Source organism: Brachyhypopomus gauderio, unplaced genomic scaffold (genome assembly GCF_052324685.1).
Source record: "Brachyhypopomus gauderio isolate BG-103 unplaced genomic scaffold, BGAUD_0.2 sc98, whole genome shotgun sequence".
Taxonomy (NCBI): domain Eukaryota; kingdom Metazoa; phylum Chordata; class Actinopteri; order Gymnotiformes; family Hypopomidae; genus Brachyhypopomus; species Brachyhypopomus gauderio.
The window spans coordinates 933,767-953,944 of NW_027506919.1; the positions used below are offsets into that span (position 1 = coordinate 933,767).

General features: G+C 45.4%; 2 protein-coding genes across 4 annotated transcripts in view; one reads left to right on the top strand and one right to left on the bottom strand.

Moving 5' to 3' along the window:
* The first annotated feature begins 1,040 nt into the window (after positions 1-1,040).
* On the top strand, positions 1,041-14,181 carry dpf2 (double PHD fingers 2). Of its 2 annotated transcripts, XM_076992820.1 has the most exons (12): positions 1,041-1,165; positions 3,016-3,176; positions 3,290-3,397; positions 4,071-4,252; positions 4,508-4,600; positions 4,697-4,778; positions 5,888-5,929; positions 8,862-8,999; positions 9,982-10,113; positions 10,942-11,054; positions 11,238-11,319; positions 11,405-14,181. In XM_076992820.1, exons 1-12 carry the CDS (start codon positions 1,134-1,136, stop codon positions 11,485-11,487), a joined length of 1,248 nt encoding a protein of 415 aa, XP_076848935.1. In that variant the 5' UTR covers positions 1,041-1,133; the 3' UTR covers positions 11,488-14,181. The 2 variants fall into 2 exon arrangements, with proteins under 2 accessions (XP_076848935.1, XP_076848936.1); XM_076992821.1 differs by lacking the exon at positions 5,888-5,929.
* Positions 14,182-14,702: 521 nt separating this feature from the next.
* Positions 14,703-20,178, bottom strand: part of chrm1b (cholinergic receptor, muscarinic 1b) — a 10,108-nt gene continuing 4,632 nt past the window's right edge. The window contains exons 1-2 of one of the 2 annotated variants that reach the window (XM_076992818.1): positions 18,487-18,945; positions 14,703-17,005 (exon numbers count right to left, since the gene is read on the bottom strand). In XM_076992818.1, coding sequence (XP_076848933.1) covers positions 15,367-16,902 — 1,536 coding nt within the window. In that variant the 5' untranslated portion in view covers positions 16,903-17,005; positions 18,487-18,945 and the 3' untranslated portion in view covers positions 14,703-15,366. Of the gene's footprint in view, positions 17,006-18,486; positions 18,946-20,178 lie in introns of those variants that run through there. The other variant, XM_076992819.1, reaches the window with a different exon arrangement.

Consider the following 20,178-nt stretch of genomic DNA (forward strand, 5'->3'; position numbering starts at 1 on the left):
CAGTTCATTATATTTCTAACGTCTGAAAGGGTGCTACATAAATGATACTTTCCCCAACCACTTTATTAGAAGGATTCATTCATTAGAAACACTTAGATATTATTAATTAATGATTAATGAACTATTACACATAGTTAACTGCAGGTCTAGGCAAGCGCAGTGTGTGGGCTGTTAGGAAGCCCTGTTCTTGGGGCCATTCCTGCCTGCAGGACCACAACTGACCAGAATGTATTTGTTTTGTCGTTTGATGGTGGTAAACCCTCTCTCAACTCTCAAGACCGAATGACCCGCCATCCGGAAAAGAGCGTGGCAGACAAACCACATGGCCCCAGGTGGGTTAGAGACTGTGACACCTATATATAACAACAGCTGTAAAACAGACGGAGGTCATCGGGGGGTCAGTGGGTTCATAGCTTTGAGCGTGAGCTACTGAATGGTAAATGGAGTGAATCAAAGACGTTAGCCTGTTACATCACCGTCTCTCCGTTGGCCTACAAGTAGGAACACGTAGCAGAATTCAAAACACCACAGTTACCAGTTACGTATCATATTCAAACATTTGTAAATGTTTGAACATCTCAGTTGTGGTGGTGTAAAAACATACCTGCAAACTGCATTGATTACTGATTATTTGAACAGTTACAAAGTTTTTTTTTAATGATGGCTTGTAGGTTATATTTTCCATCTTGACTTCTGATTGTGCTTCTCATAACAGAGTTCAACTCAGCACGTGTGAGGATCTGTGGAGTTTATCTGCAACCACCTGATCGACGCGTCCACATCGCCACCCAGTGGCCAAACGTTGCCCGCGCTACTGCACACATTACCCCCCGCTCGAATAAACACGTGTCACTTCAGCGTTTATGTTTTCCCCGTTTGACTAATAACAATACGATTAAAAATTATTATTATTATTTTAAATATACGAGATGGTCGCGCTGAACTCTGTTCATAACCAAGTATGTATTACCACGATATTAAACCACGAAACAGCTCGGCGCCACACCGCCGCCAGCGCGCGCAGCACCAGCGCGCGGACACGATCCACACCGCGTGACGTCCCCGACGTGCACGCGGACGCCGCTTTGAGCGCGTGCGCACGTCAACCCACTCAGAAGCGTAGGCGACCCAAGATGGCGGCCGTGGTGGAGAATGTTGTCAAACTGTGAGTATTTGTGTCCCGGTGCGGCAGCTCGGACCGCGCCGTGTCCCCGCGCCGTGACCCGGGGGCGGTAATAAACCACGTTAAGCCTCGTTGGCGGCGAAAGCGGTTAAAAACACCGCGAGTGCGGAGCGCGTGTGGTGGCTGTTCGGGTGGATGCTAACGTTAGCTAGCGTTAGCTGCCCTGTGGCCGTGCTGCCCTGCTCGCTCCGCGGGGGAACCTGCTGCCCCGCCCGGGGGGACCGAGCGGGTTTAACGGGCCGCGAGGCTCTCTTTGTCCGGTCCAAGGGGGTATTTACACTAATAACCCACGGGGCTGTGACCGTCCCGGGGTGGTGAGCTGCTCGGAGGGTCCGGGGTGTTCCGGGGCGGCTGTCAGTCGGACGGCGGGTCACTCCGCCTGGTCACCCCGGTCACCCCGCGGGGCGTGCGCGGTGGACGGCGGCCCGGAGCGGTGGTAGTCGCCCTGCCCTCGCCCGAACCCCCCGACACTCTCCCGGTAGTGTTGGCCCGTGTCAGAGTGCTCGGTTCCGCCGGTGAGGTTGTGGTCGCTGTTGGGAGGTCAGACCCCAGCCTGACCCCCCGTGTGTGTGTGTGTGTGTGTGTGTGTGTGTGGAGTCTCCGGGGGAGCCGTGTTAGCTGCTCACCTTGGAGACTCTGATGAGACATGTACTTGTTTGGGTGGCTCGTAAGAAGCTACAGATGAACGTTATTGGACGTTTCTCTCTGAACTCAGTGAGGTAGTTTAAGTCGGTTCGCTGCACTAATGTCAGCGGGTTTGTTCTCTGGGGAAGTGAGACGCAGGAGAAACAGGAAGTGTCTTCGGCTCGAGACACGCTGCTGCCCCAGTGTGTGTGAGGCTGTTACACACACCACGGTGTGTGGACACAGTCGGACTGACCCGGCTAGCCTCGCTGTGTGTCCGTGATCAAACCCACACACGAGCATCGCTGCTGTTTTCTCTCCAAACGTTCAAAGCAGGACGAGAATCAGCGTGGCGCGCGCGCGGAGGATGGAACGTTCCGCCCCGGGTCCTTTATGACGTCACCGCGTTCTACCACATTCCGGCCTCCCTGACGGCGGCTGGCTCGCGCGCCCTCTCTCTCTGTCTCTCTCTCTCTCTGTCTCTGTCTCTCTCTCTCACTATCTCTCTGTCTGTCTGTCTGTCTCTCTCTCACACTATCTCTCTGTCTGTCTCTCACTCTCTGGCTCTCTCTCTCTCTCTCTCTCTCAGCGGTTGCTCGGCGACAGAGCGCAGCCACAATGACTCTGCTGGACGTCTCTGCTTTGCCTCCCGCCGCTGCTGTGACTGTGGAAACTCACACACAAAAGGGGCTGGTTAACTGGTTAATAGTTAAAACCCCCTTTGTTGATGTTGTAGTAGTACGTACACACCAGCGTGTGCACGCTCGTTCGGAGGAGGCTGGGAGCTGGGCGGGGCTAAGCTGCTTTATGACCACCAATAGAAACTGATAGCTGAAGCATTCACTTTAAAGCCTGTTAGGGGAGGAGGATTTGGACACAACACGCCTGCTGGCTCGTGGTCTTCAGAGGTCATGAGGGGCAGCTGCAAAAGTTGCATTTGTTGAATGTGTGTGTGTGTGTGTGTGTGTGTGTGTGTGAGAGAGAGGGAGAGAGAGACAGAAATAAACTTGTTACCAATGCTACCAAAATTCATGTGTGTGTTGACATAACGTTTGTGTGTGTGTGTCTGGATGCGCGTGTGTGCATGCAACATGGGTGAAGTGTACTACAGAGATGCCACTGAGCAATGCCATATGTATAACACGTGTGTGTGTGTGTGTGTGTGTGTGTGTGTGTGTGTGTGTGTGTGTGTGTGCGCGTGCGCGCAGGCTGGGTGAGCAGTACTACAGAGATGCCATGGAGCAATGCCATAACTATAACGCTCGTCTGTGTGCGGAGAGGAGTGTGAGGATGCCCTTTCTGGACTCACAGACTGGCGTTGCCCAGAGCAACTGCTACATCTGGATGGAGAAGAGGCACAGAGGACCAGGTAACACACATACACACACACACACACACACCTGCACGCACACACAATGAGCAGAATACCTGACCTGCGAACATCTCTCGTGTGTGTGTGTGTGTGTGTGTGTGTGTGGCGAGGTGTGGCCCCGGGACAGTTGTACACGTATCCCGCACGTCGGTGGAGGAAGAAGAGGAGAGTGCACCCCCCAGAAGACCCGCGCTTGGCCTTCCCCTCGCTGAAGTCAGGTACCTCCACCCAGCTGCATCCAGTGTGTGTGTGTGTGTGTGTGTGTGTGTGTGTGTGTGTGTGTCTTTGATTCATGCTTCTGATCTCTTCAGTGCCCTCACAAAATAATACATGTAGTCACAACAATGACTTCAGCCCAAATGTCTTTGTGTGAATTCATTGTATAGAAACAACCGGTTGTTTTTTGTTTTGTAGTCTCCAAAATAATGATGTGTGTTTCTTTTTTTGCACTTGTTAGAGATTCTGTCCTTATGAGAGAGAAAAATGTGTGTGAAAATTTGACATTTTGCTGGTCATCATTTTGGAATGTGGTTTTTAACAAAAAATGTGTTCTTGGCCTGAAGGAAGAATGTGGGTGTGTGTGTGTGTGGGTGTGGGGGGGAGTGGAGTGGTATAGCTCTGATTCTGTAGTCAGTGTTGTAAAATAATGGACATTTATGTGCACACACCAATCACAGCAGTGTGTTTGATGGTTTAATGAGGCGTTACTCAGGTGTTAACTTGGGTTTGTTTGTTGATTGGAAGAAAGACATGATGGCCTCCAATGAGTTTGCATTTTCTTGTCTTACTGTCTTATGGTGTTTCTATTATGTTGTGTGTGTGTGTTTATATTTGTGTGTGTGTGTGTGTGTGTGTGTGTGTGTGTGTGTGTGTGTGTATGTGTGTGTGTAGAGTTGGACCTGGGTCTGAAGAAGGAGCTGTTGGGCTCCAGTGATGGCTCCAGTCTGGAGGCTCTGCTGAGGGGGGAACCGCTGGAGAAGAGAACCACCCTGGAGCTCCGACCCGCCGACGATGAACCCACACATGCAGAGTACTCCACTGGAGGACTGAACCCAGCCACTAGAGTCAGGAAGGTAAAACACACGCACACACACACGCACACACGCACACACACACATACACACACACACTCACACACACACACACACACCTGTCCTGAAGGTCTTAACCCAGCTGAGTCGGGCAGTATAACTAACACACACACACGAGCAGCTGTATTTGATGGCAGGAGGCCTTCAGGTTCAGGAGGACACACACACACACACACACAACGAAACTGACTGTGTGTGTGTGTGCACGTGTGTGTGTTTGTGTCTGCATGCCTGTAGAGAATTCTGGAACCCGATGACTTCCTGGATGACCTTGATGATGAAGACTATGAAGAAGACACCCCTAAAAGACGGGGGAAGGGCAAAGGAAAGGTGAGGTCACCCAGAAATACCCCCATTAAACTCTGGAAGCACTGTAGATGCGTTGTTGGTGACTGTGCGGGTGTTGGGGGCGGGGCTTGTCATCAGGGGCGGGGCGTCAGCAGCGCTCGCAAGAAGCTGGAAGCAGCCGCCGCTCTGGAGGACCGAGACAAGCCCTACGCCTGCGACAGTGAGTCCTGCACAGCACTCTGGGAAATGTAGTCAACAGCACATCAGGCAAAGCAGGGGGTTAAGGGGATGCTTGTTGTTGCTGTGCCCGCCTCGGTTTGGGTGGCCATTTCTCAAAATGCATGCACGTTGTCCAATGAGGAAGCTGGATTAGTGGTCGCCACGGCCACCGTTGTTGTAAATGTCCAGTGTGAAGGGGTTGGTCTCCGTCCTCTGCACCTCGAAGGGTTGTTGGTCTTGGTGTGTGAGCACATGGACAAATGCGTATGTGTTTTGAGAAGTGGCCATGAGGTACATGTCCAAGCTCTGTCTGCAATGAACACTTGCTTATTCACTTTAGATATTTGCTGTTTAATGGTGGGAACATTTTAAATTTGTATAAATAACTAAAGACAACTTAAAAAGTCCTAGAATGCCAGAAGGTGTTTCTACTGCTGTTTGGAGGTGGGCACCTCTGCCCTAAACTGCTCCACTACCAAAAAGACCTGGGGCCACATTTTCTAACGCTTCTCAATGCAAGAAGTCCTCATATTTTATTTATTTATTCATTCATTCATTTATTATTTTTGGACACGGTCAGTGTGCACTGGTTGCACTAGAAGTTCTTTTCCACAAACATGCTAGACCAGTATGGACACTTGTTGTCTGTTCAGAGATCAGTGTTGGTGCAAGTTTCTAATGAAACAAATAAATAAAATAAAGAAATAAAAGAAAGTCCAAGAATGGGGCCAGGCTGTTACCGGCAGCTTCAGCAGGAACCTGGGCAGCGTGGTACCAGACCTGTGCTGATTTAATTCTGTTTGCATAAAGCACCACTCACTTGTCTACCAACCATCCCGGGAGGTTTGTATGAGCAGAGACCTGTTTGATGTTAGGTAGGCCATTCTTGTTCATGGTGCTCTCTCTCTCCCTCTCTCTCTCCCTCTCTCTCTCCCCCTCTCTCTCCCCCTCTTAAATGTGTCATGATGCTGTGATGACTTTAATTTATTTTTTCTTTAAACTTGGTGATTTCATTTTCTTGATTTTCTGATTCTTGGTGTCAGTCTGTGAGTTTCTGTCTGTTCTCTCTCTCTCTTGTTTTCTTTGTCTTTTTCTCTTTCTCTCTTCCAGACACTTTCAAACAAAAGCATATTTCAAAACCTTCTGAACGAGGTATATTTCTCTCTCTCTCTCGCTCTCTCGCTCTCTCTCTCTCTCTCTCTCTCTCTCTCTCTCTCTCTCTCTCTCTCTCTCTCTCTCTCTCTCTCTCTCTCTCTCTGCTCATTGCCTGATCTTATCTTTCCCCCTTTATGTTGTGATTGTGTGTTTTGTTTTACATGCAGCCTGCAACTTTCCTGGTTGAGGCAACCAGTCGCATTCTGGAAACAATTGCTCGACATCTAGAACTCTCTAGAACCTCCTAGAAGGCCTCAAAGCAACAGTGTAGTTCCCAGATCTACACCACAACGCCTAGTGAGCGTTTCATCGCGTCCCCGCGGTCACAGAGCACGCTGGAGCTCCACATATGATCAGCACGGTTTCACGAACCGGCTCTGCAAAACATCCCCCGTTTAGCTCTCCAGATGGACGGAGAGCTCCGGCTCCACTGTGGCCGTGGGAGATGTTGTAGAGAGCTGTTACTACTGTGACAGCTCAGGATAAGTGTTGCAGTAGCTAATGCGAGAGGTTGCAGTCTGAGCATGGTGGTTGTCTCACTACTCACCGACTCGCTGGTTTAACATACACGTCTTCTTACTGACACTCAGTCTCGCCTGCTTTTATCTCACCTGTCAGAAAGTGCAGCCCACGCCTAATATGTGAGGAGAACTTCCCTGTGATAAGAGGCCAGATAAGAGTGTCTTAAGTTCTTTGTGTACCGTAATTTCCTGCTGTCGAGGTCATTACTTTTTGTTGAGGTGAAGACACCTGCTTGGCTGTAAAGCTGCTCTACGCCACAACTCCACACCCCCACACTCTTCATCTGACTGGAGCGCTTAACACTTATCTTCCCCTCGTTTATTTTACGCTAGGCTCCTGCTTTCACTCTTTCTTGGTTTTTGGTTCTGATGTTTTGCCTCTTGCTAGAAACCCTCTCTGCCTTCTGATGGCGTATCTTCCTCTCCACCCTGCCTCCTCCTCCTCCTCCTCCTCCCCCTCTCCTCCTCCCCCTCTCCAGCTCCTCCCCCTCTCCACCCTGCCTCCTCCTCCTCCTCCCCCTCTCCACCCTGCCTCCTCCTCCTCCTCCCCCTCCTCCTCCCCCTCTCCACCCTGCCTCCTCCTTCCTAGAGTGAAATATCGCCTCCGCTTCTGATTTCACAACGACTGATCACTGAACGAGTGTGTGTGTGTGTGTGTGTGTGTGTGTGTGTGTGTGTGTGTGTGTGTGTGTGTGTGTGCGCGCGCGTGTGTGCATGTGCCTGTGTTTTTATGTGCATGTGTGTGTGTGTGGGTCAAGAATACATGGTATTAAAAGTTGCTTACATTCTTGGTTTTTATTTATGCATATCATTAGCACTAATTATTTTGTTTATGCATATTATTAGCACTAATGATTTAGATGCAGCTGCAGTGAAGCTCTCTGGTTTAATTGTTTGGCCCATTTGGTAATTGTTCTTTTTACATGTATGTTTACAATGTTGATCCGTTTGCTAAATGGGGGGGAGGGGGAGGGGTGTACTTCAGCTAACATTAACGTTCAGATTTCATATTACTGCATAATCGAATGAGAATGAATAAATCAGTTGAATGAATAAATCTGTTAGCGTAGTAAATAAATGTGGTAATAAAAAAAACAAGCGCACAACATACTAGCTAAACATTCATTCGTATAATAATTTGAATATTTAACTGGCTGATAAGTGGGTTAATATGTGAATTGACACACACATTAAAACGATGATGCATTTTGTAGTGCTTAAAAATGAAGTAGAATCTATCAGCTGGAGCCAGATTGCTGGTGTTAACTGGTGTTAACTGGTGTTTGCTGGTGTTAACTGGTGTTCCCCAGGCTGTGGTTAGGCCAGCTACAGTGCATACGGACAGCTTCCAGACCTCCTCGCAAGACCTCCACATTTTGATTTGACTTGTTCCATAAATGTGGAATTATGCATTTACATAAGTGAACGGCATCAGTGAGATGCTCTGGTGCCTGTGGGAATGTTCCTCCGAGCTCGGGAATGTTCCTCCGAGCTTGGCGCTCCTTTCTCTTGGAAGCGTTTCTTCTCCATCATTCGCCCTCTGCCAGGTGGGATGGGGAGTGCAGGCATCTTCTGCTCTCCAGAGCTGCTCTGTTGGCTCCAGCTCCACCCTCCGGCTGGGCCACTCCAGGTTTCCCATGGAGTTCACCCAACTCCACTCCTGTGCTTTCTTGGCACTGTGCAGGTTGTTGAATTGTAAATCTTCATCTCAGCCTGGAGATCAGAGATCGGTTCTCATCCAGGATTGCTCTGTATTTCTCAACATCCATCTTTCCCTCTGTCCTGTTATGGCTCACTGCCCCTGCAGAAGAAATCATGTTGCTGACAGCACCATGTTTGACTGTAGGGGTGGTGTTTTTGATGCTGGTGTTTCTACACAAAGTGGCTCGTGTAAATGTGATATTTCAGTATTTTTAAAGTGTGTGTAATCCTGTAAATGGTGTGAGAAGCATCCGTATGCACTGTAAACAGGAGCAGAGCAGAGTAGCACAGATCACCGGTAAGATTGGCCTCCAGAACCCCCGGGAGGGGTGTAGACAGAACCCCCTGAGTGAGAGCTCAGCCTCCTGAAGCCATGTGGGGTTCTGTGGCCCCATGACAGCCCGGCCCGTGGCCCAGAGACGACTCCATGGACTCTGAGAGCTTTAATGTGGACATACCACAGCGTTAATGTCTTCACATGTCTCCGCAGGCCTCAGATGTTCACGCTCGTGGGAGGTTCAGAGTCTGGCACGTGGGAGATGTAGGGAGGTTTAGTGTGATGTGTATCGGAGTGTGCTTGTGTGCTTGGGGTTTTCTGTTGGTTTGTGTGTGTGATGCAAGTTTGTAATGTGAACATTACGGTTTGATTCTAACGTCCTGATGGTGTGTGTGTGTGTGTGTGTGTGTGTGTGTGTGTGTGTGTGTAGTCTGTGGGAAGCGCTACAAGAACAGGCCGGGACTCAGTTACCATTACGCCCACTCTCATTTGGCTGAGGAGGAGGGAGAGGACAAAGAGGAGGCGGACCTTCAGGACCAGACTCCGCCCCCACAGGAGGAGCCTAAGAGTGAGAAGCTGATGAATATTTTATTTCCAGTTTGATTTGTAAATGACAGAGGCAATTTTAAAACAATCAAACAAAAATAAGAAATCTTCAATTGTTCTGATCTCTGATCTTTGCTGTGTCTTGCCTACGCTTACAGTCAAACAAACAAGTTGTCTGTATTTTCACTTCCTCTTCAGGATTTCTGTGACTCCATCATTTCCTCCTGCAAAATTATAACCACACTACTGTATATTCTGAATTCAGCCATTAGGGCAGCCTTACTTTTCCATTCAAACAACTACTAACTGCCTTAAAAGCGTTGAACTAGCACATGGGGGCACCTAATCAAGCTCCTCTATCCAAATACCCCCCCTCCCCCCTGCAATGGGGTTTTTAGCACTTCCTTGCTAGACTCCCATTCTGTGACCCCTGACCTTTGGAATCATCAGAATCAGAATACTTTATTAATCCCAGGGGGAAATTGCTTTTGTTACAGTGGCACCATTTGCGTATTATTTTAATAAAACACCTCTATAAAATATAAAAATATGTACAAATAATAAAGAATAAACATCCTAATATTGAATTTAAAATAAAATTTAAAATATGTAGGTATTGCACATAATATGTAATAAAATAAAGAATAAACATCCTAATATAAACATCTTAATATTGAATTTAAAATAAAATGTAAAATAAGTAGGTATTGCACATAATATGTAATAAAATAAAGAATAAACATCCTAATATTGAATTTAAAATAAAATGTAAAATAAGTAGGTATTGCACATAATATGTAATAAAATATAGAATAAACATCCTAATATTGAATTTAAAATAAAATGTAAAATAAGTAGGTATTGCACTGATTTGGAATGTCCTGATTTGTCATTTACTCATAGTTCTGTAGGTTTGTGCCTTAATTGTGTGTTTAATGTTGCTCAAATTTATCTTTACATCAGGAATTGAGAATCTGAGCTTGTTTTTGTGTATGTGTTGCCAGCCCCTAAAAAGGGTCCTGATGGTTTAGCCCTGCCCAACAACTACTGTGATTTCTGTTTGGGGGACTCCAGCCTCAACCAGAAAACTGGCCAATCAGAAGAGCTTGTGTCCTGCTCCGACTGTGGCCGCTCTGGTATGAAACCCCGCCCACACGCACGCACGTGTGCAGCCCAGCCCACACACACACACACACACACACACACATGTCTGCACACACATACAGATTAGGGCTGCCACAAACGATTATTTTTATAGTCGACTAATCACCAATTAATTTTTATAATTAGTCGATTAATCGGATCGTACGTTAATGGAATATAAAACATACAGCTCATCACACTCTCTCTCTGTGTCGTGTGGGCTCTTCTCTCTCTGTGTGTCGTGTGGTCCCTTCTCTCTCTCTCTCTCTCTCTCTCTGTGTCGTGTGGTCTCTTCTCTCTCTCTCTGTGTCGTGTGGTCCCTTCTCTCTCTCTCTCTCTCTCTCTCTCTCTCTCTCTCTCTGTGTCGTGTGGTCCCTTCTCTCTCTCTCTCTCTCTCTCTGTGTGTCGTGTGGTCTCTCTCTCTCTCTCTCTCTCTGTGTCGTGTGGGCTCTTCTCTCTCTCTCTGTGCCGTGTGGTCCCTTCTCTCTCTCTCTCTCTCTCTCTGTGTGTCGTGTGGGCTCTTCTCTCTCTCTCTCTCTCTCTCTGTGTCGTGTGGTCCCTTCTCTCTCTCTCTCTCTCTCTCTCTCTCTGTGTCGTGTGGGCTCTTCTCTCTCTCTCTCTCTCTGTGCCGTGTGGTCCCTTCTCTCTCTCTCTCTCTCTCTGTGTCGTGTGGGCTCTTCTCTCTCTCTCTCTCTCTCTCTGTGTCGTGTGGGCTCTTCTCTCTCTCTCTCTCTCTCTCTCTCTCTCTCTCTCTGTGTGTGTCGTGTGGTCCCTTCTCTCTCTCTCTGTGTCGTGTGGGCTCTTCTCCTTGTGCTGGGCAGGTCACCCTTCTTGCCTGCAGTTCACCCCAGTGATGATGGCGGCGGTGAAAACGTATCGTTGGCAGTGCATCGAATGCAAGTGCTGCAACATGTGTGGCACATCAGAGAATGATGTATGTTTATACACACACACACACACACACACACACACACAAAAGTATCCTGAACGCATAATGTTAGGCTAAAATATTTTTATGTGAGATGTAGGTTATAGGTTATCAAAGTATTTAAGTTCCTTTTGATCCCCCAGAAAATGTGATTGCATTGTGGGTAATGTAGTTTTTGTTGCTCTCCAGGACCAGCTGCTGTTCTGTGATGACTGTGACAGGGGCTATCACATGTACTGCCTCACCCCGCCCATGTCTGAGCCTCCTGAAGGTAGTAGCTTGTGCAGATTTGTGTGTTTACGTGTCCTTTTAATCGCACAAAACAAACCCCTGATGTTCGTGCTTCTGCTGTGCAGGAAGTTGGAGTTGCCATTTGTGCTTGGACCTGCTGAAAGAGAAGGCCTCCATATATCAGAACCAGAATGCTCCCCCGTCGTGATGGTCCCACTGGAAACGCTGACCCTCTGATCTGGGTTCCCAGCTTCTACCACAGCCACTCAGTGAGTGCAGGGTGTTGGAGGAGACCTGCTGGGGACCAGGTGACTGTGCGTTCCTGAATTTAGCCCCACCCCCATGGAGAGGCGGGAGGAATGGAATGGGGGGACAAAGAGGCTGGAGAGAGAGAGAGACAGACATCCATCCTCCCTCCAGTAGTTTGTCCTGACCTCTTAGCAGGTTTGATCCTAATATGACTGTTACACAGTTTCACGTTTTAGACGACCCACTGCTTGTTGTTTTCAACTATTAATCTTTACAGTTAAAGGTGATTAACAGACTAACCGAAACACGCAATCCCGAACGGTGAGACGAGGTGAGACGAGCACACACCGCATTGCTCAGCACGCACTTAAATAGATTAAAATAATGTTAATTATGAGAATATATGACTCTGTTTTTGAGTTCCTGCTCATAGTAGACCCCCCCCCATCCTCCCCATAGCGACTTGAGTACAAACACAAAACCACTTGGAATCCGCCAAAACAAAAAATTGAGGAAAACAACCCCACGTTTATGCCCAGGGCGTCTCCAGACCCACTTCATAACGGTGCTCCGTTTTTAACGGGCAGTAATAGTTGAAACCAATTAGCATGCCAGTGCTTGTTCATAATAAGAGAAATGGTAGAGTGGATTTTGTATATTTATATATTTGTACAGCAAGGGGGGGGGGGGGGGTGTTGTATTTAAAATATGGGATAATTAAAGTGGTGGGTTATTATTTTAGTGTGCTCCCAGCATCATGTGCAGAAATGTCGCCAGAGTGTCCGAGGCACACGTGACAGCAGCGCACGTGGTCGACATGCGACTGCTTCATAGTCAACTGTTACTTTACAGTTGAAAGATGTCGATGACCAGTCGTAAATGGTCTTGTTCTTGCAGTGATGCCTCTCTGTTGCCTTGTTTTTTGTTTTGTGTTTTGTTCTTTTTTTTTGTTTGTTTGTTTGTTTTTTTTTTTATACATTGTTTTATTCAACATTTTCAAGAGATCATTGAATCTGTAATTTCACTGAAAACGTCCACGTCCTCTGGACCGTGCATTAGCCAGTCAGCACCCAGCAGTTCAGCATAATGTGTCGGGTCCCCATTGGCAGTGTTTGCGTTTGCTGGGTCTCTTTGTGAGTGTGTAGATGGAGGGATTTCACAAGCAATGTTTAGAGATCCTGTAACGCCTTGTTAATGTCCTCATTACACAAATGTTATGGTTGTCACCACAGCTGTCTATCAGTCCTATAAAACGTTGAAAAAAGGGATGGCCAAGTACTGTTTCAAATAGTACGCCTACGTCATTAGGAGGCACTTTAATATCCTCCTGGTTAAAAAAAGACAGTGGTGCAACTGTCCACATGAAATGTTTTTAAATGTAAACACTCCCTACTTGTAAGTTTGCCAATTTTCAAACTTGTAGTTTATCTGATTTGATTTATTGATCAATCAACTAATTTGTGGCAGTTGATTCTATAGACATTAGCGTATATATGCTTGGTGAACCTAAATATTAAAAAACTAACGCCCAGAAGGCTCGATGTGGGTCTCAGGTTGTCCATTTTGACTCTGTTACCCTCGCTGCAGAACTTGCTTCCTTGGCTTTGCGTATCATTTGTCATTTAGCAATAGAGTACACGCACAGATACCTGTACACACACAGATAATACTAAAGTTACCAGTGAGGGATTTGTTAATTTTTTTGCTCATGGTTAAAAGATTTTTTCTGTATGCACAAAGTGAAAAATTACAGAAATTATTGCTTGTAAATGTTATTTTTGTTTTAATTTTCTAATTTGTTTGTAGTTAAAAAAAAAATTATGGATTTTGAGAATTTTGATTAGTAGAAGGGTGTTGCTTAGGGTTAGCATACTATATGTTAATTTTGCTGGAGAATCATATAATGTAATTAAATTTAAGGTAGTATAATCAGTATCTGTAAGGTGGCTTATGAGATATTTTGACTGTATTCAAAATCAAAACAAATTCAAACACGGAAATATTTGGGTTTGGCGAATAAAGGTTCTGACGGAAAGAGGTCTGTACCCTGCGGTAGGCACTGTTGTCACATCTTTTATTCCCAGTCCCTGTTTGACACTCGGTTCAACTCGATTTCTAAGCCTGCAAAGTTGTTGAAGACTGCACACCGTAACCTCTAGTTGGGTATTTGTTGATTAGGAGACGTGAGCCTTGATCATCTGGCAGTACGTGTAAGTATTGCTTATAGCACCTGTCACTTTTGACCGTAACCTAGTGGCCACCCACTGTTATAGCTTTGTATCCATATGCATGTTTCCCAGGTAACGTCATTTATACACCAGCTCATGTCTAATCTTGCCTCTCTATGCTCCCAGTACTGGCACAGTAATGGTTTTGGGAAAATGTTTGTAACATTATTTAGCTCTGCAATTATATCTGTAGCCAACTAACCATTATTAACATGGTAAAGATTTTTTCTTTTCAGCCTGCAACTTTAGAACAGTGGCCATTAAAATATTCTTTTTTTTTTTCCATATTTTGTCCAGTATGTTTGTTAGGTTGCTGTACTTTTTAGGGGTTTACTTGGATTTATGATGGACTGTTTTACGTTATGGTACAACTATGGACTTTTTTTTTTTCCTTCAATGAAAATAAAACTATTTGGCACAGAGTATTAATATTACTTGTTTAATCACTACACCTTAGCTGTGACTCAGTCCTGCCTGCCTTCATACCTGTACACCTTAGCTGTGATTCCGCCCTGCCTGCTTTCAGACCTGTACAGAGAAGACTTTCTAGTAAAGATATTGAAGAAGGGAGTGAGGTCCATTCCAGGCAAATCTAAGCCTGTACAACTGTGGGGTGAGTTTCCCCGAAACGTTCTTAGCGCTAAGTACTTCTTAACCTCGTACGTTTCATAAGATTACGAAGTACTTGGCGCTACGAACGTTTCGGGAAACCCACCCGTGGTCAGATTGAAATGAAACCGATCCTCAATCTAGACTCCTGATCCTGGGAATTACACTCCCAGGGAATGTACATTAAATCCGTGGAAGTATTTTCTGATGCAAAGAAAGTTTCATAGTAATACAAAAAAAGACTTGGCAAATCTGACAAAAAAAAAACTAATCCAATTTATTTGCTACTAGAAATGTTTTACAGCCATTTTGCATAATAATAATTTTCTACCTGGAATCTTGGCTGTTAAAGGCTGCAGTGTGGTCTACGTATCTTAAGACCATTGATGGAAAGAATTTTGTCCATGGAATCACGGCGCGACATTGTTTTATGAACTCTTGTATAGGAAACAGCGCAATGGCTTCAGTACAGCTGTTATTTTAGTCATCGTCCTTTCCTGTCTCTGCAGATGGAGTTTAAAAATGGCACGCCACACTACCTCAAATAAGCCAATTGGTAGGCAGGACACAAGACAGACGTGTTGTAAGATGGGAGGGAGAGAGTTGGACAAGGACCACAAAAACATAAACCAGAGCTCCAATAAACAGAACAAAACGATCCAAATCTTTTGTCATTTACAGCTGGCAATGCATCAGAATGAAAGAGCTCTTCACAGTGCACTGGTGTCTAATGTTAAGGTTGACATATTATAATTCAAACTTGCAGTAATAACTTCACAGACATGCATAAAGCTGCTTTACAGATGAAAAGAACAGCATTTAACGGTTTTATCCGAGCCCTTTTTGTTTATTGCAGTGGGATTGAACTTGAGATGTGATTGTACAAAGGACAGATGCCATCTATTCAGAGGCAAAAGGGGTTTTAAAAAACCAACTACAGTTTGTTCCCTCTACATTCGATTCTTTCAATACCGCAAACGAAGACTGACCAGGTTAGCACGTTATACGGCGCTACACGACTTGTCCTGCCTCACAGAGGCGTGTTGACTTTGGCGCCCTGCCTCCCACCTCCTGTCGACACCGCGGCGAAACGTGAGCAGTGTTTTGAATGTGGCGCGGAAGGACCCGTTGGTCAGGGCGTAACACATGGGGTTGACCGTGCTGTTGACGTAGCACAGCCAGTAACCGAGCTGCCACAACTTCTCCGGCACGCAGTATGAAATGGAGGCCAAGACCATGATGTTGTAGGGCGTCCACGTCAGGATGAAGGCCAACAGGATGGTGCTCAGCATCCGCGCCGCTTTCTTCTCGCGGATGATTGTGTTTAATCGCCATTTGGCTTTGGCCGGCTTCCGCAGGCTCGTGTCCGGTGGTCCACGTGTTCTTGGAGAACAAGGGGTCGAGTCCTGCCTCACCGTTGGATCTGCAGCTGACGCTGGATTTCCCTGTGGCTCCTCTGAGCTGCCGTGGAGATGTTTCAGCCTGATGGCTGCAGGATTCTTTGCAGACACTGCCGTCCCTTGAAGATCTTGCTCCTGCTCTTCCTCGGTGAGCGAAGAGGTTGTGCCGTCATCCTCCTCGTCAATGTTCCAGCTGCTGTTGCTATACGTCTCCTTGTAATCAAATTCTTCTGCTGGTGGGACCATGTTTGCATTTTCCGTTTCCAGAGATTTTGGTCTCCCAGGAAAGCAACCAACTGATTCTTTCCTCGGCGGCCTTTGACCCTTCCTGGGCACCCTCTCCGTCAAGCTGCTGAAACTGCTATGCTCACTGTTTTGGTAGACGGATGGGATTTCTGCCCTGATGGAGTTACCGTCACTGCTACTCACAGACCCCGTGAATTTGGCTAGTCCCTTCGCTCTGTTCTCAATCTCCCAGTAGATGCGCCAGTACAAGACGATCATGATGCTGGCGGGGAGGTAGAAGGCAGCAATGGCTGTGCCAAAGGTCAGGCTGGGCTCTGCCAAGAAGGGAATGGAACAATCCCTCACTTCCTCCGTCGACGGTTGCCCAGTTCCGTGTGGCCAGAACAAGATGGCGGGCGCCCACAACACGAACGATACGGCCCACGCTAGCGCAATCAACTGCGCTGCTCGTTTCGGTGTTCGCCGGGCCCGATATGTTAGTGGACGAGTTACGGAAAAGTACCGGTCGAAACTAATAACCAACAGATTCATAACGGAAGCATTGCTAGCTACATAGTCCAGCGCTAGCCACAAGTCACATGCTAAATGCCCCAACATCCAATGTCCCATTATGATGTACGCTGTGTAGAGGTTCATTGACACCATGCCTAAGATTAAATCAGCTACTGCCAGACTCAGCAGATAGTAGTTACTGACGGTCCTTAGTTGGCTGTTGACCCGGAAGGAGATTAGCACCAAGAGGTTACCCAGGATGGTGATGAAGGACAGAGGACCAGTTACAAGTACAATCAAGGCCACCTCCCAGATCTGATGGCCCCCCAGTAGGTCTGCAGTTACGTTGGACATGTTGGACCTTGGTTCGCAGGTGTGGTTCATACTGCCCAACTGCATGCAACATGGAGACCTTGAGGGAAAGTCTCATTCTTCAGGAATCGTGGAGAGCTGAGGACTCTATGTCACCGCATGTATGAAAATGAAGTTGTCGTCCACTCCTCTGATGAAGAAAACAATAACAACATAGGACAGGTGAGTTTTATATGTTTAGTGGATCGGAATTGCCTATCTTAACCTAGAATAACATAGCAAAGCAGTGTCCTGTAGAATGGGGAGAGATGTTCAGGATAATTTATTAATCAGACATCAGCTGAGTTGAGTTGATTGCCCTGCCACACCTGATCGCTGTCTCTCTGTACAGCCTTTTTCCTAACAGCAAATAGTATTTAATACTAATACTGTGGTATTTAAATAAAATCCAACAGTGAGGTTTTATATACATTTTCTAACATGTCCAATCTATCTCAATCAAATGTCCTTATCTTAGGTTTCTGCAAAGAGATGACCAGACATATTCCTCGATGACCCAACGTAGTTAAAGGCTATTTAGATTCACATTAAGCATTCTGATTTTAATGCGTTCAGCGGCCAATACAGCCAACCTGTCCCCCATAATCTGTCATTTTGCAATACTTCATCTAATGTTCCTCTCCACCGCCCCTCTCTGGAAGGGAAGTTGAGGTGAATACCTTCCTCATCTCAGCTGAGGGCCTTTCTCACCCCCCCCCAAATGAGTTCAGATTAAGTTAGCGTCTTCTGTTTACATTCTGTGTTTGATGTACCAGGTGCGTGTTGACTCATGCACACGCACATGCACGTATTTTTCCCAATGACATTTGCTTTCAGATAAGTTGAATTTTAATAATGGTGCTCATCTGTGGAAAATCGGGTTTGTGATGACGTTGTTTCTGATGAGTACAGAGATACATGTTATCGATGAGTATATTATATAATATGAATGGAAAATTTATTACGTCAGTATACGGATTTGGTTGATAAAATTGAGTTAATATCAGCTTTACAGCATGTAGGCTTAGGTGTGTCATGGATTTTTTAATCCATCTCACCTAATCCAAAGGTGTTTGGTAAATTCCGTGTGAAAGGTTTACCAGCAGAAACGGAGTGTAGAATAATGTCTTGCGATTAATATGTTGTGCTTTACCATAGTACTAGAGGTTATGGCATTTTAAATCCTTTAAGTGCACACAGTGGAGATTGATTCTTTGAGGAACTCTACATACACATATAAAGAATATACGTACATATCTAAAGAAGACTCTGGTGAGCATCTGTAGTGCGCTGTAGTTAAAGATATAGAGGTTGTCAGCTTCGTAGTGAAGTACACGTTTCAAACAGAGATCCTTCCTCAGATATGCAAGCAAAGTGTTTCTCTGCAAACTTGTGTACTTCATCATAACCCTCTCTTTCTCTCTCTCTCGCTCGCTCACTCTCTTTCTTTATCTCTCTCTGTCTATAAATATATGCCTACACACCCACACACACACGCCTGCCTTTAGTCCTGTTTTTCTTGCTTAAACTAATACAATTCTATCAAAGCTTTTATGCGTGGGCGTATATTACTGTATGCGCAGAAAAGCGTAGGAAGATGAAACAATAAACAACGTGGTTGTTCATGCTTACCTTTCTAGAAGTTAATGGACTTCGAGAGACCTCCTTTAGCCTGTGGTAGACTGTGTAAGAATGTGCAGATGTCCTGATCCTGATCCTTGCACCCCCAGTTCAGCAAGGGAATTTAGAAATCCTGATTGATTTGCCATTCTCTAAATAATCTAACTTTTACATCTGATGTCCTCTCTACCTGTCACCGCGCTGCTATGTAACTTTTATGATGTACACCACAATGAAAGCGTTTCTAAATATGCATTCAGAAGAGTAACTACTAAAAAAAGCCCACCAGAAACCTATTGGATTGAACGTGTCGGTGTCTCAAAAAACGACGGGCTCGCGCGTGCGAAATAACTCTTCGTGCAGTACCAAAGCACCGACGGACAGGGTCGGGTGTGATGGTGTGTGTATGCTGCGAGTTCTGGTGCATGTTGACGATCGGCAGACGCATAGTGTTGACCTGCGCGCGAGCGCCAGGAGGAGGTGCCCGTCTTAATAAAACAAAACAAACTCGATGAAAGACGTTTCGCGTCTTTGTTGTGTTTTTTTCACCTATAGTAAAATATCGTCACGAACCACGTTATGTCCCGAAAGAGAACAGTAGACGTGACATAGTGGTCGGGGGCTAATAACGGGTGCGCACGAGCAACCGGAATTACGATGAGTAGAAATTGTGTGTATATCAGGGGCGAGGCTAGGGTATTTTTAGTGGTGCTAGAGCACCACCGTGAAGTTGCTCAGCACCCCCTGGCTCAACACATTTTTTAAATATTATATTATGCATAAACCTTGCTCTGTACCTGCGCAATACTTTAGTATTGTGCCTCTGTGAGCACTAGGGACTGGGCACCCCTAAAGACCAGATCCTAAAATCGCCCCTGGTGTATATTGTCTTGTATTTTGTTTTATATCACTGAATGTTTTATGTTTAATTGCTGATATATGTACGGTGTCCTTGAGAGCCCTGAAAGGCGCCTATAAATAAAATGCATTATTATTATTATTATATAACGAATACAGATGTATATATATATATATATATATATATATATATATATATATATATATATATATATATATATATATATATATATATATATAATGTGTGTGTATATGTATATGTATGTATATATGTATGTATATATATATATATATATATATATATAGATATATATATATAGATATAGATAGATAGATATGGATATATATATATATGGATATACAACTGTATTCGTTAACAGCTGTACGATATATTGTGTTGTTGATGTTGTTTTTCTATTATTACTTGTTGAAAAACAGATCCATATCAGTCATGTATCATTTACAGTGCAATAAATGTGTGTGCTTGTATAGCTGTTCTCTGGAAACCTTGTGCAATTCGCTGAAATTTTGACTCTCTCTCTCTCTCTCTCTCTCTCTCTCTCTCTCTCTAGATAGATAGATAGATAGATAGATAGATAGATGGATCTTTAAATACTCCCTTTAGTCCTGTATTTTTTCAGCCTTGAATTGGAATTGGACAGTTTAAATACCACCATCTATTACAACTGACACTATCTTCACATCTCCAACACTTCACATTTCACAGCTATTAAGTGTGTTTGCAGTAAGAATGAAAACTTCCTCCAGAAAGTGCGTGTGAACATTTTCATGCCTGTGTCTTTCCTAATAACTGGTGTTGCACCTGTGCGGAGTGAACACACTGAG